Below are 24,898 nucleotides of genomic sequence, written 5' to 3'. Positions count from 1 at the left end.
TCTTTTATTTAACAGACGGTTCTTAGATTTTTTTCGTTAAAAACTAAGAAACGGTTTTTATCCGAATCTAAAAACCTCATCCTAAGAAACCATGCTGTTGCAAAATTATATTTCCAAAGAAAATGGCTGAATCACTTTCCTAAATCATTCAACCAACCAGTATATTAAAATGAATTTCTATAAAATCATTAATTAATTTCCCTAAGTAGTTGAAACAAAGCTGTCTACTTGTTGTTTTCTCAAACATTTTCACACTTTCACATAATACGATTATTTCATACATATGATTAAATAGAATACTATTAATAAATAGTAGAATATTAGTATATCTATATGTTACATATGAATCTGATGGATAGAGATAAAGTAAAACAATCAAATTATTTTGTTTACCTCTCGATAAGTAGTGCAGCCTATAATCGAAAAGAGAAAATAAGAAAAACCGAATCTAATTACTTAGTTAGTAAATTAATAAAGTCGTTAAGCACGAGAGTAGTGGTTAGAAACAGAGAGCCAGCGAAGGTTTTTTGATTGAAAAAAAAAAAGAAACCTAAAGTGTGGAAGCCGTGGAGGAGCATAAAAATAAATAAAAAATCAAACTCCTTTTCCTTCCTCAAACCACCAAATCGATCTCTACGGTCCAAAACGGCGTCTGGTTAATGCCTGGAAGCCGCGGGGAGATAACGGTGGATGATCAGAACGGAGTCGATAACGATCACAAGAGGAGGAGGAAGAAGAAGGAGGGAGAGGATGGAACTGAGACCGAGAATCAATTAGTAATGCCCTCAATTTCGAAACCCAGGAAGCGATTTATAGACAAATTCAGAAAGAGACCTAAATCACAAAATCAATCATCTTCTTCTTCGTCTTCAAGGTCTGGGTCGCGTAAAGGAGGATGCTTTTCTTTGAGGAGACGTCGGAGGAGAACAGAGGAGGAGGAGGAGGAGGAGGGTTCTCCTTCTTCTCCAGTTTCTGATCCTAACGATGAATGCTTCACTCATGAGATGCTGCGTGTTATGTTGGAGACTAATGATTTCTGCTCTAATGAGTGTAATCCGCATCGGTGATTTTGTGTAAGTTTTGTTCATCGTGGGGAAGGGGGAATGATTCTTGTTATAGATTTTTTTTTTTTTTTTTTTTTTTTTGCTCAATCAATCTGTATAGAACTTTCTTCGTCTGGTTAAATCCATCAATGCCTATGATCATCATTTATCAGTATGGTAAAGCAATTGTGTATGGAATCTGATTCGTATAGCAGTGTGTGATTGGTTGATACGGTTTGGTTGAATTGAGTTATCTTTAGCTTTGTAAGAGATCAAAAGGTCAATGGATAAATTTTGATATGTCCATATTTAGTTTTGGATGGTTTTTTTGTCTTCTCTCTAGTCGTGCCAAACGGTAAGAACTCTATTTGAAGAAGTTCAGGTGCTCTGAGCCTTGGCTTATTATAGCCCAATGCAGCAAAAATATAGCTGATGCCTGTTGTTCTGACTTACAGATGTCTCAGCAGATTGTTATAGGGCATGGTAACTATGGTTGCGTATTTGGTTTAGTGAATCGAAGAAAGAAGAGTAGGTTTTTTGACATGTTATCATATCAGCAATTTTGCTCAATGGATGTGTCCAAAGCAGAATGACCATTCGCAAGAAGCAGCAGTTTTTTTGAGCAATTGCATTTTTAGGTGATTTTGCTGTATGAGTACCGTTAGCTAGCAAGTAGTCCCCATTTTTAAAGTTTATTGGAGCAGAGTTTGTTTGTCTTCATCTGTTTACTGTAACCTAATAGTGTAGAAACAGTGATAAATAAAACTAGTCATAACTAATAACCAAGGAAGTAGTGTTGTCATTGTCCAAATTGAGTACAGACTGATGCATATATATTTGCTTAAGCATCTTTGCTGGATACCATTAATATAGTTGGTGATACTGCTAAGAAAAGCACTGTTCTGCTCATGTAAGTACCTACAAATTTACGATGCTAGTAGACAGATAACCTGAGCATACTTTTGGATGGTACATCAGATCCTAATCACAAGACTTTTTTTGTCAATTGAAGACTTTATTCTACTTATCAATGCAAATCCCCAAGTTGGGATAAATTATGTAAAGGTGGATACTTTTATGGACTGTAGTGGGTAAAGTAGCAAATTGAGTCCAAGTGGCGTAAGAGCAGCTCCAAAGGTGTATCTAAAAGGATTAATGACGTGGTTCTACCTAATTAAATGATGAAAATTAAATCAGAAAGAAAAAAATTAGGTAGATATGGTTCTAAAATTGGAGGTTTTGGAACCACTTCTAAGCTAATATGTGTCAATGTCTGATTGGTTAAGTTTTTTTCAAAAAAAAAAAAAACCCAATTGTTCTCTCTCTCTCATTTCGCGGAAAAATTCCCAGCAAACTATCTATCTCTTTTCATGGCGGAATCACCAAAGTACATTGACCCCTATGAGTGCAGAGAAGCTGTAGCGATTTCGCCAAAACTCTCTCTCTCTCTTTTGTTCTGTTGAACCCGGGATTACAGAGAATCCCGCCCGTGTTTAAACCCTCCGACGAGCTCTCCGGCAGCCATGTACGGCGGAGGTGCGTTTCTTCTTCAAACCACGAATTCTCCTTCAAGCGAGTCCAATCGGTATACTCTTATACTCTCTCTCTCTATCTTCTGATTCTCTATCTCCCTAGGGTTTTAATCGAAATCCCAATTTTTCACAGGTCAGCAAATCAGCAGGTCCATTCGATGCACTAATCTGCGTCGGCCAATTCTTCCCCGATTCACTGGAGCTTTTAGACGAGTTTCTGGATTACGTCGAAGGCCGAGCTCAGGTCCTGATTCCTACTTACTTCACCGGAGACTACGGCGTCCCCGCCCCAAAATCCTATCCGCGACCTCGAAGAAAACTGAGAATCAAGGGTTTAAGATGGACGGGCTCGTGGTGGCACACATCTTGTTTTGGTTAAGAGGAAGTGGGAAGTTCACTCTTCTTGGTAACAATGTTTTTCTGATATTGATTAAAGAATCAAATTTTGTTGTTTGTGAATGTTGCTGATATGATTTGGTTATGTGTTTTAGGTTTGTCTGTTTCTTACTTATCTGGTACGGAGTCATCTGATGGTCAGTTTGGGAAGTACAGTCAAGATGATGTTGATGCTCTTCGTGCTCTTGCTGATGATTCTGGAGTTGTTGATTTGTTTTTGACATATCCTTTTTTTTAACTTTTGATGGATGGATTGGTTTCTTTATGTTCATGTTTTTAGTAATTGTTGGTCCTTAATTAGTTTATTTACTAATGAATGGCCTGTGGGAGTCACGAACAGAGCTGCGGAGTCTGATATTCCTACAGAGGTTTCTGATTCGTCTTGTTGTGATTCCAATGTTTCTGAATTGGTGAAGGAAGTTAAACCTCGGTAAGTGTTTTTTTTGTTCTTGTATTGTTGTTACTGGGAGTTGTTGATAAGTTTGGAACTTATTTATTGTTTATGTTTGTGTGTTTTGTTGCAGTTATCCCATTGCAGGTTCGATGGGGGGTGTTCTATGCCCGTGAACCTTACTTGAACGTTGATTCTAGTCATGTAACTCGCTTTCTTGGCCTTGCTCAAGTTGGAAACAAAAACAAACAGGTGTGTTCTTTGATAGTTACTCTTGTCCCAAGAGCTTGGTACTTATTGGTCACATCTAACACTCTTGGTAGTTAGCTTTAATTTACTTAAGTGCTCAATGCTTGGTAGAGTCTAGTATCTTGGTAGTTAGCTTTAATTAGGTTGTGATGCAAGTAATCTATTATTACAAGTTTTCAAATTTTTGAAACTTAGAACCTTTAATTGGTTCTATCATTGGAAGATATAAAACTAAACAAGTATCTAAACTTTTTTAATTTGATTATTTTCAATTAAAAATTTGTTTTAGAACTCTAAGACCATATCTATTGTTGGAGATGGTCTAAGAAAGGAAAAAACCTTGTGGTTTCTAAAAAAGTATTTCACCCAAAAAGTAATCATAAAAAAAACAAAAAATATGAAAGAGAATGTAGAAAAATTTAGAACAGCTTATTGTTTGAGAAACTATGAATAAAAGTTGAGAGATTAGCTTTACATTTGGTCCAGAAAAATAAAATTTAATTATAATTTAGTTACTTCTAAATATTAATAAAATAAAAAATTATTTTGGAAAACTTATGGTTGATGATGCTCTAAGAGTAACTTCATTGGCAAGTTTCTCAAATACATCTCTTTCCTTTTGTTGGTTCAACTCGATATCGCGTGATTACGCTGAGCCTCTCAACAAAGTGGCAACATATACTACAACTGTGAAAGAGGGCTCATCAGGGAAGCCCGTTGTTGTTGCTGCTGCACCACCAAGGTCCAAGGATCAAGAACGAGCTTTGAAACCAGTTAGAAAGGTACGGTTTGTATTGGATAATGATGAGGATTTAAGAGATATATGTTAAAGATACATGATGTACGTAGTGTTAGGATATATCTAGTTGGTTGAGAAGGTTGTATAAATAGTCTTATATTTATTTTACTAGGATAAGACCTGCGCCATGCGATAAATTTATATGAAAATTATTTAAAAAATATCGTATGGAAAAAAATTTATATTATTGATCGAATTAATATATTTGGCTCTTAAACAATTTTTTAAATTTTTTTTGTTAATTACATAATTTATTTACTAATGAACTGATCTCATTTTTAAAAATATTTTAGGTCAAAAAATTATTTATCGCATAAAAATCTAACGTTTAGGCCGTAGAATCTCATGTCTACTATTTGGTTACAATGAAACTATGTCAGCTCGGTTTTATATCATGATTTAGCAATTTAAAAGTTAATTATGGTTATGAGAAGTTTACGTTCACGTGCCAATCCTATCTTTCTTCAATATTTTTCTCTTTTTTGTGTCGTTTTCTTTATTGCTCGATATAAATATTGATTTTTGAGTTTATTCTCATTTCTTTGTTTTATTTTGGTCTGAGATTTAGAAAATATTTAGGATTCAAAATTATTAAAGAGATACATACTTAGGTTAAGATTTGCGCCTTGTGCAGAATAAATACTTCTTTTAAATTGGCTTGCACATGTAAATCAAATAATCGGCTCTTGTTTATTTGCAATCATTTTAGAATAAATAAATCAAAACAATCAATCTTATCTATCGTATATGATATATAATTAAATTTAAACGATATGAAGTATGTATATTAACATAAACACCTATTAAAATAAAATTATTTATTTATATAATTTTATTATCATTGTATTTTATTATAGAAAAAAAATTAAACATTGATCACAAAATTTTATGTGAGACTTTTAATAGTTTTAATAATTTATACTCGTTTAGAAAAATTCAAAATACAACATATGCAAAAAATCTAAAATTTTTATATATGATCAATGTAATTGTGTAATTTATTTTAATAGTAAAGAATTAAACAAAAATTATAGAAAGCATACATATTATTAGCAAATCTTCATTATTTAAAATCATTAATTACTATACATATCATAATCACATTAGGTAATTCTGTAGGTTTTATTTAAAGAAATAATATATAATAAATAACCACCTTGATTTAGTTAATATCATATGAAAATCGAATTGGACCAACATGTTTTTCAATTTCAATGTGTGGATGACACTTAGAACTAATTAACTACCTAATTGATTGACACATAAGCAAGGAGTTTTTTTTAATTATTACAAAATCGAAGTTACATCTTTTTAAATGTTTCTCAATTAATATATAGGGAATTTTTATTTTTGGTCAAAAAATATATATCTATTCTATTAAAACACAAGTGTGGCCTATTGATGTTAGTTGACTCCAACAAATATTTTCCATGATACCTACCTTTTGATATGATAAATGTCTATAAGAAAAATACAAACTTTATACGATAACCACCCCATCAGTTAACCTAATAACCACCACATCAGTTCTCACCTAACTGCATCAATATATTTGGGCCATAAACATTTAATTTACAAAACCCATTAAAATTGAGCCATGGACTTTGATTTACATAATTCATTTATAATTGGTATACAAATTATTAAGTGTAATAATAATGTAATTATAATTATATACGAAATTAAATCATGTTTAATTTTTATTTTTATTTTATTGATTTAATCCATCTATTTAATTACTATTTTTTTACCAAACAAAACTATAACAATATTTTGTTATTTTTTAACAAAATAACAGTTTGAAAATAAAGTACCATATTAATGTGTTAAAGGCTATGGCACAAATGTATAATTTAACAATATAATAAATTCAATACAATTATACAAATACTTTACTAATCATTTTTTTAAATTACGCAAATACGTTTGTTGATAAAAACACAAGTATGATTACAAAAAATACATATATATTACAAGGAAAGAAACAAATATATAAATTTAATTTTAAATAATATATACAACACAAATAATATATCCGCCCTCCGAAGGTGGGTCACTCTCTAGTATAGTCTTATATTTATTCTATTTTTTTTTCTCACGACATTCTATTATTTACAGTTTGATCCAGAGCCAAGCGGTTATACATGGGACACGCTGAGGCTAAAGTGCTGAACAAGTATTTCAATGGAGCGCTGAACAAGTATTTTGCCGAGCGATATGATACGTTCCAGAGGATTTATCTAAGGGTCAGACTGGTTCAAACGCAGCGGTTGCAGTTGCGGTTGTGAGAGTTTACGGATGCGGGTGGTTGCGGTTTCTAGCGGTTTTAAGAGATTTGTACGACTGATTATGCGGTTAGAAATTGGTGTGTTTGCGGGATACTTACGACTGGTTAACTACCACATACATCAGCGGTTAAATAATAAATTAACAATATTTATATTTTATTTAATTATAAAATATCAAAAATCATAATATTATAATAAATATGAAATTTATATTTAGAAAGTTATAGTTTTAAATTTTTTAAAATTTTATAATAGTAATTAAAATATAATAGATATATTTTAGTATTTTTATAATTCCAATTTTAAATTTTTATTGAATATTTTTATTTTTGTATTTATATATTTAAAAAAAAAAAAAATTTATCCGCCCGCAACCACCCGCAACTGCAAACGCTAGCTGAAAGCAGTTTTTGATTTTAAGAGGTTTGGAGCGGTTTGAAGCGATTTGTAGCGGTTTGTATGATTGTTTTGAAACGCTGTCAACCGCTAACCGTAAAAGCTGCGTTCGCGGGTGGTAGCGGGAAAATAGTCAGGCTCTAAGTAGGAAGACCAGAGAATATGAAGAGTAAGGAAAGCTTTGGCGGCAAGAAACAACATGATTCAAAGGGTCGTTAAAGGGAAAGCAGAGACTCTGAGGGAAACAGCGTCTTTGCACAAGACTTGATAACTGTCCTTTAAATAATAAGGATGCTTCTTTCTAGTTTCCTTATGCTGAATATGTTGAATCTATGAGATGGTTACTTGTTTAGCATCATCTTCTATTTATCTTTTTTTTTTAAATCTTTGAGTTTCTGTAAACGTTGAGTTTCAATAAGATCAAACAGAGTTCTTAATTTACTTGTTATCTGGTGTTCTTAATCTCCAAGGGTCTGTGAAGACTACAAAGCTGAAGCTTAAATGGCTTCCCGAGACTAATGAATTGGTCATGTTCGTATAAAAAGATTTTTATTACATTATCACCAAGAATAAAAAAAGAAAAGAAAAATGTATTGTTTTTTCATTTCTTGGGTTGGTATCTGGACTTGATCCTCTTAACTTGTTTGGGTTTGAACTGGAATGACTTAACGAGAATGTCATCAGGGAGAGCTCCAAAAAGAGAGGACACTAGTGACTGTGTTCCAGGCAACTGGCTATCAAAAGCCGCTATTACAGAAGCAGGAGCCGACCTAGCTATGTTCTTCTGAAAATGGAGAAGTCCTTTGGGGAAAACGAAAACATCTCCTTTGTTGATGTACTTGTCGACGAGTTTTCCTGCGGTTGTTACGAAGCCTACGTGGAGCTGACCCTCTAGGACAAAGATGATCTCGGAAGCACGTGGGTGAACGTGCGGTGGGTTTAGGCCGTTTGGTGCGTAGTCAATGCGGGACATGGAGAGACCGAGAGTGTTGAGTCCTGGTAGCTTCTCCACGGTGGCTCCGGTTACAACGGCGCCGGTGCTTGTGTTTGAGGCGGCTGCGGCGGTGGCTAAGCCTTGAAAGAAAAAGTGTTCGGGTGTTACTTGTGTTGAGTCCTTGCATGTGTATCCATTGACCTTGACCGCTTCATTTGTCACAAAATGGAAAATTGAAAATGTTAAAAACTTAAAAAATGGAATTTCTCTTTTTTTTTGAAAAAAAAGGAAGCTCTTACCAAATCAAAAGATTTTTTTTTAATGAATAATTTTGAAATTAAAATTATATTGTTGGAAAAGAATGTTTGAAGATTCAATCCTATGTTTCCACACCTACGTTATGCTTCAATTATTGAATTCGTAATGTCTCAAATGTAACAACTTACGAACTAACTTCTTAAGATACATATACTATATTGATTTCAAAAACGTTGAGAAAAAACTAATTTCTAATAATAAACAAATGTATCATTTAAAGTGAACCCAGATAAAATTTTAGGAAGCTCTTGACTATGTGCTATAACAACTAACCATGCATCAACTTTAAAGATCTCATCCTCTATTCCTATGTAACTTCTTACGAAAATCACAGGTCAGTTAGATGGTCGGAAAATCAATTGGTGGCCCGAAAGATTCAATATATGGGATGGAAATTTCCAAATTATTCAAGATGGGCTACAGCCTTAATGATATAATTTCATGTTTGGTAGGATTTTTTTAAATAATATGTTGTGGAAAATGAAACACTAAAAGAATGGCTCGTTTTATATTCTAAGAAATATACTAAAACGTAATTATCACGAGACTTTTCGAAACATAAAACTGATTAGAACACAATCTATTATTTGAAGTATGTACCATTGGACAAATCAGCAACACAAACATCTTGAAGCATGTTGGACTCTGAAGCTACGGCCACGGCTGAGACCAACATGGTAACAATAACAACGAGACTGGTCGCAATAGACGCCATTATGTCTTTTTCTTCTGAAAAAGACTTAATTTGTTCTTGATGGATTTTATAAATTAAAGAATAAATTAACGAAGAGACTAGCTTTCAAACTGCGTCTTCTTATAAAATATTAAGAGGGTTTTAAGGTTTATTATTAGGCAAATTGTGAAAGGTGGGGTTAGGACTTAATATAGACAAGATTAGGTTTTAGGGTTTAATTGTTAGTTAATACTTAGGGCGGTTGTGATTAACAGGGTTTATTTATTGGATAACAGAGACATCTAATCTGACATCTATTAGGTTATGTAGTTAGGACCGTACGAGGAAACTCACCTAAAATAACTTATCTTCCTGGTAACTATGAAGGTTCCAGAACACCAAACTCAAATGATTACTTGCATCAAAAGATATAAAAAAGGTAACTGAAAGTTGACTATTTATTTCGTTTCTTAACAAAACTGATCGTTCTACCTTAATAATCAAACCGGGGAGATCATATGAATCACGGTCCGGTTTTCAGAAAATTCATATATGTCCGGACCATATCGAACCGGATTCTTGAGAAAGGCCGACAGTAGTGATGGCAATCAAGGACCTGGACCGCGGGCCTAGCCCGTAAAAGCTTGCTGCGGGGCGGGATTGGGCCTCCATTTGGTAAGCCCGCAAATTTGCGGGCCTCGCGGGACGGGTCGAAAGCGGGATGAGCTTAACCTGCGGGATTTTGAAGACCCGCAACCCTAAGCCCCCATTTCTACTTTCGCCTAAAACATTGAGAGAGAGAGAGAGAGAGAGAGAGAGAGAAGGTGATTCGATTTATGTAGCTCCGGTGATGGTGGTTTCAGGGTCGATGATGCTTCTGGTCTCCCAAGCGCCTTCAATCTGCACCGGTGGAGCTTCTTCGTGTCATCATAAAAAGTTTAAAAACTCACTTTCCACCGAAAAAGAAGATCTAGTTCCCGCCATGGGTTCTTCATAGTTTTGCCTATATATATTTGTTCACATTATCATACATTTTGGAGTTTTAGGTTTCAATATATCTTTAACTAACTTCTATTATTCTTATTTGCAGAAGATGAAGTTGATGGTGAAGAAGAGAAATTTTCATCTTTTTGTCGTTTGTTGGTGATAAAGATGAAGAACAAGAAGTGTGATTGGTGTTTTCTTTTTATTTATTTTTGGGATTAGCATCCTTGATTTGGTGTTGGTTTTATTTAATTTTGGATTCAGAAAACTAAAGCATCTATATATATAAAATTGGTTTTTTTCCTTCTTATGACATGTGGAAGGGGGATTTGTTGACATGTGTCCTCGTGTTTTTTTTTGTATTTAAATTCTTCTTCTTTTAAATTATTGCAATTTTCTCCATCAATTTCTAACTGTGTATTATCTAATCCTTCTCACACTTATTGGTCTCTAAAATTCAAGAAATAAATAAAATAATATAAATATATTTTAAATATTTAATTTATTCACACCTAAAAATAGCAAGACTTTTCATCATTTTATTATTTTTACTAATTTTTATTATTTCTTTTACAAATTATATTAATTTCACTATTAGTATCATAAGATAATCAAATTAAGAATAAGAAACTAGACAATCAACACATAAACTAAGAAAGCGGGCCAAAGGGAGAATAATAATCGAAAGGCCAAAGCCACCAAAAAGCAGGAAAATATATGCCTAAAACACCGGAATCACAACCAGTAGCTAAAAAATAAGAAACACCTCACAGACTAAACAAGAACATACAAGACGACATCCAACTGAAAAACCACAAAGCTCTGGATAGAAGAGACCAAAGCTCCAAGAGACTAACTCCGCACACCTATACCAAGGAAAACATGGAAAGAAAAGAAACAACTTGAGAGAGGGAGAATGGAAGACAACCACCAAAAAATCAGAGACTAAACTTGAGACCAGAAATAACCTTCCAAGCCCACATAGCATACACGAACGAAAACATTATCCAAATCTCGAGTGGCAAACATGGTGAAAGGGAGAGCCACCAGAGATGCGATGAAAGATGCAAAGAGATGCAAGAATAAAGAGGGAAAGGGAGACAAAGCGAAATCAGAAAACTATGGAGCCGTCCTCACGCTATGAAAGAGAGCATAGAAGTCAGAACACCAAAAACTAGATCTTGAAAACCAAAACGAGCAGAGACTATTGACGGTAAGCCAACGACGAGGAATACAAAATCAAAGACGAATAAAATATGACCCAACCAAGGAGATGCACTTCCTAACATCAGCTGAAATCTAAGGAAGAAGAGGAGCAATCAATATTGACTGGAACAGCCTACAATGCCGTGGGAAGCAACCGAACAACTGAAAACTCATAAACCCGATATGCAACAAATACCATATAATCTCATAGGTGAAGAAGGCAAGAAGAACAAGAGAAAAATGTGAGTCTTTTCCGGTGATGGTGAGAAGCACCGCACACCAGAAATGTAACAAAATACATAGACGGTGAGAACTCAAGTTTAAAATATGGGGAAAGGGCAAAAAACATCTTAAAAATTATAATTTTCAAAAATATGAAAAAAATATAATACAATTTTGACGATGAAACCGTTAATCTTAGAATCAACAAATGCGTAGATGCAAAGTTATTGAAATTCAATATTAGTTTACGTTAGAGACTCATTTGACTACTAACAAGTACTATACACACAACAACACATTATTTTAAAAAAAAAATATATTAACTTATTACCTACTACATAACAAACTAAAAACATCAAATAATGATCTTAACAAATAAAAACGATAACATAATTACATTATCCAAAAAAAAATCATGCTCTTAACAATAATAAAACAATATTCCGTGCGAAGCGCGGGGTGTACCCCATAGTTTGTTATGAACTTATGATTTATAATATTTGGATTCAACAACTAAAGTATTGTTTATTTTAAAAATGTTTGGAGTCTAACAAAAGTAAATAAACTAGTGTTTTGATCCAACTAAAATCTTCAACTAACAAGGGTTTTGCCATATCCAGTTCAATCCTCGACTAAACTCACTTACTGATGCGTTTCATGAAACTGATAAAGCGTCCTGAATCATGTCTTGAAGCGTTCATCAGCCATATGTTCGTTTGTAATTCTATGTCCCGCGGATCGATCCGCAAAGGCCTACATGTTTTGCGGTACGGGTTTGGTCAGCCATTTTGAGGACCGCAGCCCGCGCGGGCCTGACCCGCCATAACCCGCTCGAAGACGAACCCGCTGCGGTACTGGACGGGACGAGACGGATCAACCTGTTTGACATTCCTAGCCGACAGATACCGTGGCTGTTAAAATTTCATTGTCAAGTGCACAAAATTATAATATGTCAATGATTAGTACTATATAAAATAAAGGGCCAACTGCAAATTGATAAGACTGGGGATAAAATCTTTTTTTTTTTTTTTTGTCAACCTTTCTTTCATTGAAAGAAATCCAAAGAGGGAGAGATACAAGAAAGGTAAAAGCCCAAATCCCATACTATTACAAACTCTATTAAAATTAAGCCCATATAGTTGTCAAGCCTAATATATTGACTCGAAACCTAATCGTGTAACACGTAAAAGGCCACGCGTCTCCCTTCCAAGGACTTCCTAACATGCGTCCTTCCAGGTCACATTCCACTCGAGGTTCTGCAGACGTGTCTGCACGCGCCGCCGTAACAGATGGGAGACTGAGGAGTCGTTTCTATCGCCACCACCGATGCCGGTACTTGTCGCCGGCGTAGCTTTTGTCATGATTGATCTGCCTCAAGCTTTAACCTTAAAACTTGAATTCTCCCTGATTGCTTTTCACCTAAACCGACAGTACTCAAACAGAGAAGCCTTGATGCACCGGATTTTATATCTGAGGACGCTTAAATCGAGGTGTAGAAAGACTCTTTGCTGGACCGTCACAAGAACGCCAACTCTTCTGAACCTTCTCCAACAACGATTTGGAGAATCCTTCTAACTCCACCTACTTCCAATCAGAGACGCTTCACAGAACACCACAAGTGGATATATCAAATAGCGAAGACTAATTCTCTTAGAAAGTGGTTAGAGTGAGCGGTGAAAAAGGCATTTGAACTGAGCATCACCGGAATAAGAATAGAGCTCAGAGCGAAAAGCAGATTTCAAACTTTATTCAGAATCAATCAAATCAAAAATAGATAGCGAGTGATGAACAAGTCTGATTTGATTGAAACTTTTACACTTCAAAATCGCCTTGCGAAGAAAAGATCCGCTAAAACGGAAACGTAAAATCGATCTAATGATCGAAGATATTTTACATATCAAAAAACAAAAAAAGAAAGGGTTGGTAACCGGCGGCTTAAGCCACCGGCCACCAAAGTCTTTTTTTTTTTCTTCGAAACCTTTAGAGAGAGATTAGAGAGAAAGAGGGGGGTATCTTTCTAGAATGTTAAATATCAACCAAGTAACTGCTACCAAGAAAAACTGCAATTAAAAAAATGTACATATATTAATTAATATCTATATGCACAGCACACACACGTAACGCATACGTACAGAGAGATACGTATGTAGCTACAGTGAGTTAAAGATTGGGATTAAAAGACTCAGTCGAAGTCAAGTCGCTCTTCAAACTGTTACAAAGACGATTCTTATATTAAAAAGGAAGATGGTGAGAAATGAGAACAATTAGAGACAAAACTCTAACTGCTTCTGCTTCTGCTTCTGCTTCATCCATCTCTCTCTCTCTCTCTTTATATGTTTCTACCTTTTCTCTCCTCTATTCATTTCTAGATTCCATAATAATACATATTCTTCCCAGTAAACCTCAACCATGGTGGTCAAGGTAAGAACATGCTCATAGTACTAATACGAAAAAGATATTTGTATTTTTTTTTCTTCTCATGACACAACGGTTTTGAGCAGAAAGTTGAGATGAAAGTGGACATCAACTGCGGGAAATGCAAAAATGCAATCATGCAAGCTGTTGCAGAGATAGAAGGTATGCATTTTTATTATTATAAAAAAACATGTTACCAAATCCGCAGATATATAAGGTTTGTTGAAAAGCTAAAAGATTAAGAGATTTGAATGCAGGTGTGAATCAGGTTGTACTGGATGAAGAGAAGAGCTTGCTGACGGTGGTTGGCACGATGGATCCAATCTGCGTTGCAGAAAAGCTAAGGAAGATCAAACAGAAACCAGTAGTAGTCAACATTGGACCACCAAAACCTCCAGAGAAAAAAACAGAACCGAAGCCAGTATGTTGTAAGCCTTGCCCTCCGTATTGCCCTCCATACTACTACAACAACTGTGACATGGTAACAGTTAGTACCTATAGTAACGGAAGCGGCTGCACCATTGTTTGAATCCTCCTCTTTCCATCTCTTTAGCCTTCATGTAAAAATCCTTCAGTTTGTAGCCAAGACAGAACTTTGTGTTATCATGTTTCATATATCTTTATGATGAATCTTTGTTATATTGGCACCTCTCCATCTTTCTGACCCAACTCTTAATATCATTAGATAAGATCATAAGCCATAGTTTAACATGGAGCCTTGCTTTTACATCACATCGAGCTCTAATATTAGTAAGAGAATATCACAAGCTTTTTACAACTCATGATCATAAGTTGATAACTTCACATAAACCATAAAGATGCAAATGAAGTCCAAACCTGACTGGGTTTTCTACCACTGCGAAAGCAGAGTCTAACAATGATTACTGAAACAGAGAAAAGCAAAGAAGCAAACAGACCACTTAGACCTAGGAATAACAATCACTGTTTATTGATCTTCTCCCCCCAGATCTTTGCAGCGGAAAACGAACTAACTTATACAATTTTGTTACAACTTGGACGGTGATTTACTTCTTCTTCCTCCCACCACCTCCCTTAGTTTTCTTATTTGCTGCTCCTTTAGCGTTACTCTCAGGGATTTCCTATTACCAAGTAAAGACCGTTCGTTAGTACCAAATGATCCGATGTAGGAACATGTGAAACACAAACTAGAGTGCTTTACTGATCACAGGAATCTTAAGAATGGGAGGCTTTTAGTCTATATAAGGTGGCTTCAAGCTCAAAGCAGTATGCCTATCAATCATATAGCTAAATAGAACTACAAAAAATATGGCAAACTGATTTTAAATGTTCACCATGATATTTAGAATCTTGTGCATATGCCAGCTCCAGCCATTTGAACAGAGAGGTTGGAACCCGGGATTAGAGGGAACAGCCTAAGGCTAACAATGTTATTGGAGGAGGTGTTACATCCAAAAGCATGCACAGAGGACATTTTATTGCTGATAGCTGGTTTATACTGCCGGAGTAAGCATTTGGTACCCTGTGATCCAGTATATTGAGGAATCACCTCAGAGACCAACTATGCATATAAAGTTTCCCTAAAGTGTGTAAAACCCACGTATATTATATAAATCAATCCACTTGTGGACATGTGTTAAGAGTTTGTGGCAGCTAGCAAATGAACATGGACACGATGGATTCATAATCACAAGATGCAGCCAGGGAGTACAAGTAGAAGAGAAGGAGCTTAAGAACTAATGGGTTCAACCATATATAAAAATTATAAGAGACAAACCTTTCTTTTAGCAGGCACGGATGAGCTAGCGATTGGCTTGAAAAATGACTCCAACCTGTGAAGCGTAGAAAGAAATGAGTGGAAGGAGAGGGACAAGCTTCAATTATCACTAATTTGTTCGAAAGATGCAAACCTTCCCTGGGATGACTTGTTCTTTGCAGATTTGATTTTCTCGACAGCCTATACAAGAATCAGATCATCCATGATAACTTGGCAGAATGAATGATTGCGCATATATGGAAACACGGAACAAAGTAGGGTCACATACCTTGGTTACCCTATCTATGTTGAATCCATTTTCATTCACCAAAAACTGAACTATTCCCTGGCAAAGGAGAAGAACAAGAGGTAACTAAGAAAATGTCCTGAATAGATTTAAAGAATATGTAGTGCAGAAAAGGGGGAAACTAGGTTTCTACCTCTTCATCTGGAGAAGTCCACTTGATATCAAGCTGCTCTTCATCAGTTAAGACATCGGGTTCTTTAAAAAGTTTACGAGCTTCATTATATGGCCATTCCTCGGGTATCTGATACCTGTTTTTAAGATACCAAATGATAATATTTTTAACACTCTATGGCTATTGTTTCTTGGAACAACAGGTTTAAATGTAAGAATTCAACAAAGGTGACAGGAAGGATTAATTTATAATAGACTACAACTGTTTTCAGCATAAGACACAGGCGAACTGCAACCAACTAGACTAAATAAGAGTGTTATAACCTTCACTTATATTAGTTGGTATGAACTCTTATATCATAAATCTCATATGTCGTCACGAAATCAAAGTACTATTTGATAGTTTAACAGAGTCAAACCTTTCTTTGTTTATATTTTCGAGAATAGTCTCAATAGATCCATGCTGGCGAATGAGCTTTAAGGCAGTCTGCCCTCCGATACCTGAGGTACAAAATACATATTAGGTCCCAACCTGCGTTCTACTTTTAACAGAGGAAAAAAAACATAATTGAATTGAAAGATGTAAAGAGCTAATAAAAATCTCTACATACCACGGATGCTGTCACAATAGTCACATCCTGACAATATGCACAAATCGATAAACTGATCCATGGTAAGTTGAAGCTCTTCTAAAATCTGAAACAAGACCACAAGGTTCAGGAATTATCTCATTTAACAAACAGAAGAAAGGATAATGAGTGAGGGGGAAACCTTGGCAACGTCAAATTCCATGACAGGGATCTTTCTGGAGCTGGGATCCATCAGGTGGCGAAGAAACTTAGGAGCTCCAAAAGTTAAGGAGTCCATATCTTCAGAAGCCACACCATACACCTAAACAGATAGAAGCAATCATAAGAAAACACTTCAGCTGATGCCTTGTAAAAGCTCCACTTAGACACTGGTCACTCTTAACTGTCAGTAAAACACCTGAAATGAGAACGGAGGAAACAATACAGACCTTTCCTGCTTTGCAAAGTGCAGCACATTGCGCTTCTGCCTCGGAAGTGGCCTGTGTGGATAAAAAGGCATCAGTCTCTCGTTCGAAACTTTAGCTATTTAAATTATTAACATAATTAATAGCAGAGATTTATGCTCTGGGGCTTCTGCACATAAGTACCTCAACGACGGGGACCCCCATGAGTTTCAAGAGTCTTTTGCAGTCGTCATTGTGTTGCTTTGTCACCTGGAGAGAGACATGTTATAGATGTATTATTTATTTATAAGAGTACTAGATTCAGTTGCTTTGAATTGGATGATATTAGAGAGAGGAATCTAACGATTCAAAGATAGAAAAAGAATAGAATACCTTCACAGTTCGTTTGCTGTACTTCTCAATGTCCTCCTTGTTTCCTGCCTGCCAGCGTTAAATAGCTTCTAAAGTTACGCTCTTTCGATAGTAAAATAAAGCTAGACAAGAAACTCAAAAGGAAGTAAGAGTGACAAACCTCAATTGCACCACTCAAATCTGCAGTTGCATCGGCTCTCTTGGAGTAACTGAATCAAGAGTAGAATGGATAATAAACCATAATGAACAGTTGTTTAAAAACTCATGTAAACATCAAATTTGATAGGAACAGATACCGTTTGGCTAGTTCTTGTCTCTTTAACTCCGGGGGCTTTCCATCAAAAACATACCTGTAGCAAACATTTAGATCTCATTTAGTATTAGTCAAAGCCAAACCCAGCGGTACTACACACAGAAGAAAGTAAAAAAGAGAATGTGAGGGAGAAGAAGGTTTACACAGGCTTAATTCCAGCTTCGAGAAGACGAATGGTTCGATTAAACATCCCTTGCAAATGGCTACAAGCACCAAAAACAGAGACACGAAATCAACACTTAATAAACAAGTGCTAAGAAAGTAACATTAGACAGGAAAGATTCATAAAGACTACAAATGTGGAAACAGTAAGGGTTATAATTGCAAAACCTAGTGACTTCACCAGCTTCGTTGGTGAGCATCTCAGTCCCAGCTCTCCCCACCACAATCTGCACTCATTACAGGAATCACATTAACTACAGAAAGGTACTATCTTTAAGTGATTTTAGTGCGAAATAAAGAAAGACAGGAACGAACAAGGAACTGGTAAATGCTCATGCTTGCATCAACAGCTATTTTCCGACCGAAGTAGCTCTCGAACTTCTGCTCTTTCATGGCGCTAGGCGCATTGTCGGCTAAAAGCTTCGTTAAACCCTAAAAAAAAAAAGATTAAACATTTTAGATCGAATTCGCAAATTAAAAATTGAAACTTTGAGGTTAATCTTTCGATTCATAGTAGTAAACCCATCAGACCTTGATACCCATTGGCGATGGCAGCGAATTAGCGAGCGAAAGGTTTCTCCGGCGCCGATGAGCTTTGTTTTCCCGCCTCCTCAACACGTGTGGGCTCAATCTACTAGTCACTGGTTAGCTTTATGAGGGTTGATATTGTTGGGCCTGTTAACATAAATGACCTCGTCGAGTAAATAGGCCCATGGGCTTTATTCGTAGGTTAGTTTCTTCTTTTTGGTTCGGTGCAGATTGGTTTCATTCAGCTTTCAATTGCTGGTTCGGTTAGTTTGACTTATTTTGGAGGATGTACAAATTCAACTTTGATATTATTTAATTTTAAAATTTATACTCTTAAAATTATTAAATTTTTATAATTAATAATTATGTTTGTTCAATGAAAGTTCATTACATCAAATTGTTTTATAAAATCTGTGTCTGATACTGATAGTTCTATTTGGATTTAGAAATTCTGTTAACTTAATAAACCTTGAATTTCTTAGTGTAAATATTTGAATTAAAGATCCGTCTTCATGTGAAGATATTTTAGTTAAAAAAAAATTTTAGTTAAAAGTTAAAACTTAGAAGCCAAATATATGTATGGGAAGATAGAGCAAACGAAAAATGTACTCGAGTTGCCAAAATAATAATCTATAAAAATGCGGGACGTTTCATTATTCGTGCATGGGAATCGTATGGGGCAGAGGGTAAAAACCAAAGAACGCAACGGTGATGCTACGTGATCTTTCATCGAGAGCCAATATATAATCATTGTGCATAGCATTTGTATCAGAAACGCTGGTGGTACGTGATCAGTTAAATTATATTTACTCCCTAACCTCACACCGACAAGATTTTATCGAGATCCAATATATAATCATTGTGCATAGCATTTGTATCAGAAACGGTGGTGGTACGTGATCAGTTAAATTATATTTACTCCCTAACCTCACACCGACAAGATTTTATGGAGAAACGTTACATATTAATTACGCCCCACAGAAAAATACAAGGGGATAACGGTGCCCTTCAATTCATACACCAAAGTTCACAATTAAATCCTCAAACTTTAACTAAATATCATGTTTAACTTTAAATCTTTATATTTTCATTAGTCTTTAAAAAAACTCAAAACAAGTCGCACATGTTGTACAAAGGTCTTTTTTTATTTGAATAAATTTAACATCCTTTCAAAAAAAAAAATAGTATTGTTACACAAATAGAGATTTACTTGGTTAGAGGCAGATATGTAACAAATCAAAAACACACAAAATCGTGTGAAAATGAACAATATATAAGGATTAAAAGTTAAAAACTATTAAAACCAAGAAAGAAAGAAAGGAGTTATAATTTCTAAATGAAGGTGGAAATGTGACAAAATCCCAAAGATTGGGCTCATACGCAAATAAAATTAAAACAAAGGTCCTTCTTACAAAAATAAAAAGAAACAGAGTTGAGTGGAAGATAGCACCGTAGCGTCTGGGGGTGTTTGTTTTGTAATGGCGTAACATGTGCATCGGATTTATAAATCGCCCCACCACTTTCTTTCTCGTTCTCTCTCATCCATATAGTTTCAAATCGATTATACAATAAGACATTTATCATTATCATTATGTTTTTCACCCATAAATTATGCATTCTTGGTTAGTCAAAGAGTTTTGGCTTTATTTTGGCCTACAATAATTAAAAATTTCCAGTAAAGAGATCTGTTTTCATGTGAAGGATATTTTGAGGTAGAGAAAATAATGTGCCACTCTTTGACAAAATAGGGTTAGTGTGTATTAATTTGACATCCTTGGTTACTTCAGACTCAATCAAAACAATAATAGTATGTTTGAAATTTTAAAGAATGTTTTCAAAAATATAAATGAGTTAACGGCGGGCGTTACATGATTACCAATTCCGTAATTATCGCTCATGATTATGTAGTGCTTCTTGAGAATCATTAAGATAGACAGACAGGTAGGTGTGAAGGAAAAAAGTCATCTACATCCAACGCGTGATTTAGAAAATAATACCATCAAATTAAAGTAATTAAGCCTACTTATCTTATATGGTTTCATGTTATTTTTGATGTTTTCAAGTATGAACCAACATATAGTAAACAAAAAGATGGTCTTCCTGTCTTAATACTTTGTGCAAAAAATATGATTATTATTTTATAAATTTTTGATTAATATAAGCAATTAATTAAGAAAACCAAGGTAATGAAGATTCCAAACGTGAATCCAGCCATTAAATGTTTTCTTGTACTATTTTTTTAAATCAGTCTTCTTCACTGACTTCTCCACTCTTCTGTTCTGTTCTGCTCTGTCTCTTTCTTCTTCTTACTCTCTATAAGCTGAAACGGAGATCTACTCTTTCACTAACACATGCAAGTTCTTGCATTTGTCTGAACTTCTTTTTTATTGTATAAGCATTTGCGACTCTTGTAAAGAAAAGAGTAAGAGACATGAGTAAGCTTTTCTTGTTAGGGGTTGTTGTGGTGACAGGACTGGTTCTAGGGACTGAGGCAAATGAGTATCTAGAGTTCAATGTCACTGAACTAGATCGCATTGAGGAATTAGAGTATGGTTTCTCCAAATCTAGCTCCAACTTCAACCCATTAATGGTTGGCCTCACACTTATCAGAGGAGCTGGCGCCAAAGGAGCTGGTATTCTCTCTCTCTGCTTTACTTCAATTCATTTTGTTTATCATATATTTAGTCCAATGGCATTCTCAGATTTAATCAGAGTTTCTTTTTTTTTTTAATCAGAGTTTTATATTACATAAATTAAATACAGATGCACTCATGTATCTAAGATAAATTTTACAGTAACTTGGTTTCTGATCTTGGAACGTGAGAGACACATTGTGTATGTGCATCTTAGAAACATAAAGTTACAAACAGAAGAGTGTTTTGAACCTATGATCTGAAATCTTTGTTTGTGTGTGTATAAATACAGTATGTTTGGATGGAACATTGCCTGGATATCACTTACATCGTGGACATGGATCCGGAGCAAATAGCTGGCTTATTCAACTAGAGGTTAGCAAATAAATATTTTGTTTGTACATTTAGATAAACTTTTGTCCTTTTTAAGTCTCTTTTTAAGTTTCAAAAAGTTTGATATGTGTGTGTTGGAAATTGAAAATGTGTGGAAAAAGGGAGGAGGATGGTGTGACAACATAAGGAACTGTGTATACCGAAAGAAGAGTCGTCGTGGTTCCTCTAACTACATGGAGAAACAGATTCAGTTTACAGGAATACTTAGCGACAAAGCTCAACAAAATCCAGGTCTCTTTCTTTTCTTTTTTTTTTTGTCTTTAGTGAAGAAACAACTAGCACTATTTGTTTTTTTCTAACCTTTTTTTTTTGGTAATGTTCATTCAGATTTTTTCAACTGGAATAGAGTCAAGCTTCGTTACTGTGATGGTGGTTCTTTTAGTGGTGATAGTCAGAACAAGGTTTGTTTCAAGAAACATTGAACTTTGTCTTAGAGAGATCAGTACATTTCATTTTTAACATTTAAAATCTTTTTTTTTTTGCAGGCTGCACGGCTTCAGTTTAGAGGGGAACGGATATGGAGAGCAGCAATGGACGATTTGAAAGCCAAGGGAATGCGATACGCCAAACAGGTACGTTTTCACTTTGTACATCCTTTGCTCCTCTATAGTCTTTACATTGATCAAACATTCTTGTTACTACTCTTCAGGCACTTCTATCTGGATGCTCTGCTGGTGGTTTAGCAGTGATCTTACGCTGTGACGAGTTCAGAAACTTGTTTCCAGGATCTACCAGAATCAAGTGCTTAAGCGATGCTGGCTTGTTCTTAGACACGTAAGTTAATCCTCATGAATCTTTTATTCTTCTCCACAAAGTCAGCTTTGTATTCCATATTAAACCGCTTGTTTTTTTTTTTCTGTGGTTAAAAGACCTGATGTGTCCGGTGGCCACACCATCAGGAAGTTATATAACGGCGTTGTGCAGTTGCAGGGAGTGAGGAACAATCTGCCACATATGTGCACTAACCATCTCAACCCAACTTCTGTATAACTCTTCCTCCTCTAGTCTAATCACTTCTCTTTTTGTATTATAAGCGCAAACTCGTAAACTATTGTATTATTTGATGTGACAGTGTTTCTTCCCTCAAAACTTGATCAGTCAGATGAAAACTCCTCTTTTTATTGTCAATGCAGCATATGATATTTGGCAGGTAACGTTTCTTTTTCTTCATCTTCAAGATTGAAACTCATATGTTTAATGCTAACTGAGACTGATTTGTTTTTAAACAGATTCAAAGCAGTATAGCTCCAACAAGTGCAGACCCTCATGGGTATTGGCATGAATGCAGATTAAACCATGGAAGATGCAATGCAGCACAGCTCCGGTTCTTGCAAGGTTCTAATCATTTAAAAAAAAATACATTTCTTCTTTTAAATGAAAATGAAGTGACCTGACCAGTCTTATGTTTGTACTTTAACAACAGGGTTTAGAAATCAAATGTTGAGAGCCGTAACAGGATTCTCAAAGTCAAGAAAGAATGGGTTGTTTATAAACTCATGTTTTGCTCATTGCCAAACCGAAAGGCAAGACACTTGGTTCGCTGATGATTCTCCTGTTATCCACAAAAAGGTTAGCAGCACTTCATGGGCTCTCACTACGTTTTTTTTGTTGTAATAATAATTGAATTGATAAACGTTTTTTGAAACTGCGTGTAGGCGGTGGCGATAGCTGTTGGAGATTGGTATTTTGATAGAGCAGAAGTGAAGCTGATAGATTGTCCGTACCCGTGTGACAGGAGCTGCCACAATCTTGTCTTCAGATGAATGAATGAATGAATGATCTTCTAATTTTTTTCTTCATATAAACGAAGTTAAAGTGAAAAGAAAAAAGTTTCATTTCTTTTATGTTTCTTCTTGAGTTGTATCCTTTCCTACGTACCAGTTCTTCATTGGGAAAAAAAAGTTTTCCTCTTTTCTTAACTAGATTGAAATATTATGAAGGATTTTCCTTTTACATCAATGGTTCTGACTAGGCAATGGGGTTTTGGTTAGAATAGGCATGTGGTTTCGGTTAGCAAGGCCGGTTCCAGATACATGCGGGAGAAACATTTGTATCAGCCCATTAATTTTTGTAAAATATTATACATTGGTCGCATCGCCTCCAAATTATCGAATTTTTATTAAGATTAACATGGTTCTATTAATCTTAGACCCGGACATTAAAATGAAGTTTTGATTTAGTTTCCGGTAAATTTGAAATGTTTAAGTTCTATCGAAATGCTGAAAAAAAAAAGTACTATCGAAATAAACGAAACAAAATGTTGGTTACATTTGGTTTTGGTTAGTTGAGTTTTTATAATTTGTTGTCCAATGAACTGGGGTTTTTGGTTTTATGTTTCAAATTTGCATATTGGCTAAATCTGGTTAGTTCGATTTTCTGCTTGAATTATTTAGTATAAATCAGTATGATATGTATAGAAGAAAAACAAACTAAAATTAGATTATATAACCGGCAACCAAATTAGTTTTGTAAAGTTACTAATCAATTCACAACCTACAATTGAACCAAAAACTTCAATTTAGTTCAGAAAACTCAGAAGGGTTTATAACCACAATTAACCACAATTCCGACCCAATTGGGTTAGACAAAAATGCGAATGTCAAAGCCCATACAAACAATTTTCCATATATAAGGCCTATACTTAGAAGGAGCTAAACGGATAAAAGGACCAACACAAAGATAAATTTTGGTTATTCTACTGCAACCAAAAAAATACGTAGAACTTTATGTTACTAAGTTTTAGAAAGAAAAAATTAGCTGGATCATTGATCATTTTTTCTCAGGATATGTATGTCAATCATTTTATTATACATAGAATAGTAGTCTCACGTTTTAAATATTAAGTTCTCTTGACTGGTTGATAATGCAACTTTATTGCCTTGACACACCCCCCCCCCCCCTCCCCCCTCCCCCTCCCCCCTCCCCCTCCCCCACATCGTTGTCTTTATGAAATAAGCTAGTTTTTTTCTTACGTTATCGTTATCTCCATATGAAACGACAACGATCATTTCGGAAGATCTGATACAAAAGGCACCATACACACATATATATGCTATACATACATCATGCTCTTTTATTTTAAATACAAGTTGAGAAACTTAAAAAAACAATGACCTTTTTTATTAAACAAAAACCGAACGAACAAAACAATAGATCAAATTATTGAAACCGATTCAATCACAGCCATCCAGAGAATAAGATAAAAGATGATGAACTCAAACAAAGAAAATATCTCGAGGAAGAAGATGATGAAAATTTTGTTATCTTCGTTAATATATCAATGTACTCTCACTTTATATATATATATACAATGGTTAAGGGAAACTTAAACCAAAATAATCTAGATAGACTAAACCGGTAAATTTATTAACTATCTCAATATACCCCCCCCCCCTCAAGTCTTTAGCTTCGTATCATCAGGAAGATAAAGGCTTGACAAAGATAGACGACCAAGCATAGACTGAAATGGTCCATGATGTAAAGGCTTCGTGAGAATATCAGCGAGCTGATTGCCTAAAGAAACAT

General features: G+C 35.1%; 6 protein-coding genes across 8 annotated transcripts; 4 read left to right on the top strand and 2 right to left on the bottom strand.

Moving 5' to 3' along the window:
• The first annotated feature begins 451 nt into the window (after nt 1-451).
• On the top strand, nt 452-1,904 carry LOC111208257 (nuclear localization sequence-binding protein-like). The gene has a single exon (XM_022707207.2). It carries the CDS (start codon nt 660-662, stop codon nt 1,065-1,067), a length of 408 nt encoding a protein of 135 aa, XP_022562928.1. The 5' UTR covers nt 452-659; the 3' UTR covers nt 1,068-1,904.
• A 426-nt stretch (nt 1,905-2,330) lies between these two features.
• On the top strand, nt 2,331-6,857 carry LOC106348723 (zinc finger CCCH domain-containing protein 64). Of its 2 annotated transcripts, XR_007325810.1 has the most exons (6): nt 2,331-2,628; nt 2,709-2,981; nt 3,067-3,193; nt 3,282-3,401; nt 3,496-4,393; nt 6,529-6,857. XR_007325810.1 is itself a non-coding variant. In XM_013788522.3 (5 exons), exons 2-5 carry the CDS (start codon nt 2,915-2,917, stop codon nt 3,536-3,538), a joined length of 357 nt encoding a protein of 118 aa, XP_013643976.1. In that variant the 5' UTR covers nt 2,331-2,628; nt 2,709-2,914; the 3' UTR covers nt 3,539-4,573. The 2 variants fall into 2 exon arrangements, 1 of the variants encoding a protein (XP_013643976.1); XM_013788522.3 differs by lacking the exon at nt 6,529-6,857 and having other exon boundaries at nt 3,496-4,573.
• A 42-nt stretch (nt 6,858-6,899) lies between these two features.
• Nucleotides 6,900-13,323, bottom strand: LOC106352179 (probable germin-like protein subfamily 2 member 5). The gene is made up of 2 exons (XM_013791848.3): nt 8,947-13,323; nt 6,900-8,237 (listed from the first exon to the last, which is right to left on the bottom strand). The coding sequence occupies exons 1-2, from the start codon at nt 9,059-9,061 to the stop codon at nt 7,696-7,698; spliced, it is 657 nt and encodes a 218-aa protein (XP_013647302.1). The 5' UTR covers nt 9,062-13,323; the 3' UTR covers nt 6,900-7,695.
• A 369-nt stretch (nt 13,324-13,692) lies between these two features.
• Nucleotides 13,693-14,493, top strand: LOC106348722 (heavy metal-associated isoprenylated plant protein 2). The gene is made up of 3 exons (XM_013788521.3): nt 13,693-13,852; nt 13,933-14,008; nt 14,104-14,493. The coding sequence occupies exons 1-3, from the start codon at nt 13,841-13,843 to the stop codon at nt 14,373-14,375; spliced, it is 360 nt and encodes a 119-aa protein (XP_013643975.1). The 5' UTR covers nt 13,693-13,840; the 3' UTR covers nt 14,376-14,493.
• A 100-nt stretch (nt 14,494-14,593) lies between these two features.
• LOC106348720 (flap endonuclease 1) lies at nt 14,594-18,483 on the bottom strand. Of its 2 annotated transcripts, XM_013788519.3 has the most exons (18): nt 18,351-18,483; nt 18,135-18,251; nt 17,988-18,046; nt 17,801-17,860; nt 17,641-17,694; nt 17,505-17,553; nt 17,366-17,413; nt 17,177-17,242; nt 17,018-17,068; nt 16,771-16,890; nt 16,611-16,695; nt 16,419-16,500; nt 16,022-16,136; nt 15,871-15,927; nt 15,736-15,782; nt 15,603-15,657; nt 15,160-15,347; nt 14,594-14,946 (listed from the first exon to the last, which is right to left on the bottom strand). In XM_013788519.3, exons 1-17 carry the CDS (start codon nt 18,360-18,362, stop codon nt 15,168-15,170), a joined length of 1,257 nt encoding a protein of 418 aa, XP_013643973.1. In that variant the 5' UTR covers nt 18,363-18,483; the 3' UTR covers nt 14,594-14,946; nt 15,160-15,167. The 2 variants fall into 2 exon arrangements, with proteins under 2 accessions (XP_013643973.1, XP_013643974.1); XM_013788520.3 differs by lacking the exon at nt 15,160-15,347 and having other exon boundaries at nt 18,351-18,482.
• A 1,929-nt stretch (nt 18,484-20,412) lies between these two features.
• On the top strand, nt 20,413-23,332 carry LOC106348719 (pectin acetylesterase 10). The gene is made up of 11 exons (XM_013788518.3): nt 20,413-20,980; nt 21,273-21,355; nt 21,475-21,604; nt 21,701-21,774; nt 21,859-21,945; nt 22,023-22,147; nt 22,243-22,357; nt 22,446-22,523; nt 22,603-22,708; nt 22,797-22,942; nt 23,029-23,332. Exons 1-11 carry the CDS (start codon nt 20,779-20,781, stop codon nt 23,134-23,136), a joined length of 1,254 nt encoding a protein of 417 aa, XP_013643972.1. The 5' UTR covers nt 20,413-20,778; the 3' UTR covers nt 23,137-23,332.
• Nucleotides 23,333-24,898: the final 1,566 nt, after the last annotated feature.

This window comes from Brassica napus, chromosome C7, assembly GCF_020379485.1.
Source record: "Brassica napus cultivar Da-Ae chromosome C7, Da-Ae, whole genome shotgun sequence".
Lineage (NCBI taxonomy): Eukaryota > Viridiplantae > Streptophyta > Magnoliopsida > Brassicales > Brassicaceae > Brassica > Brassica napus.
The sequence above is the reverse complement of the archived record's forward strand: the minus strand, read 5'-3'. Positions and strand labels throughout refer to the sequence as shown.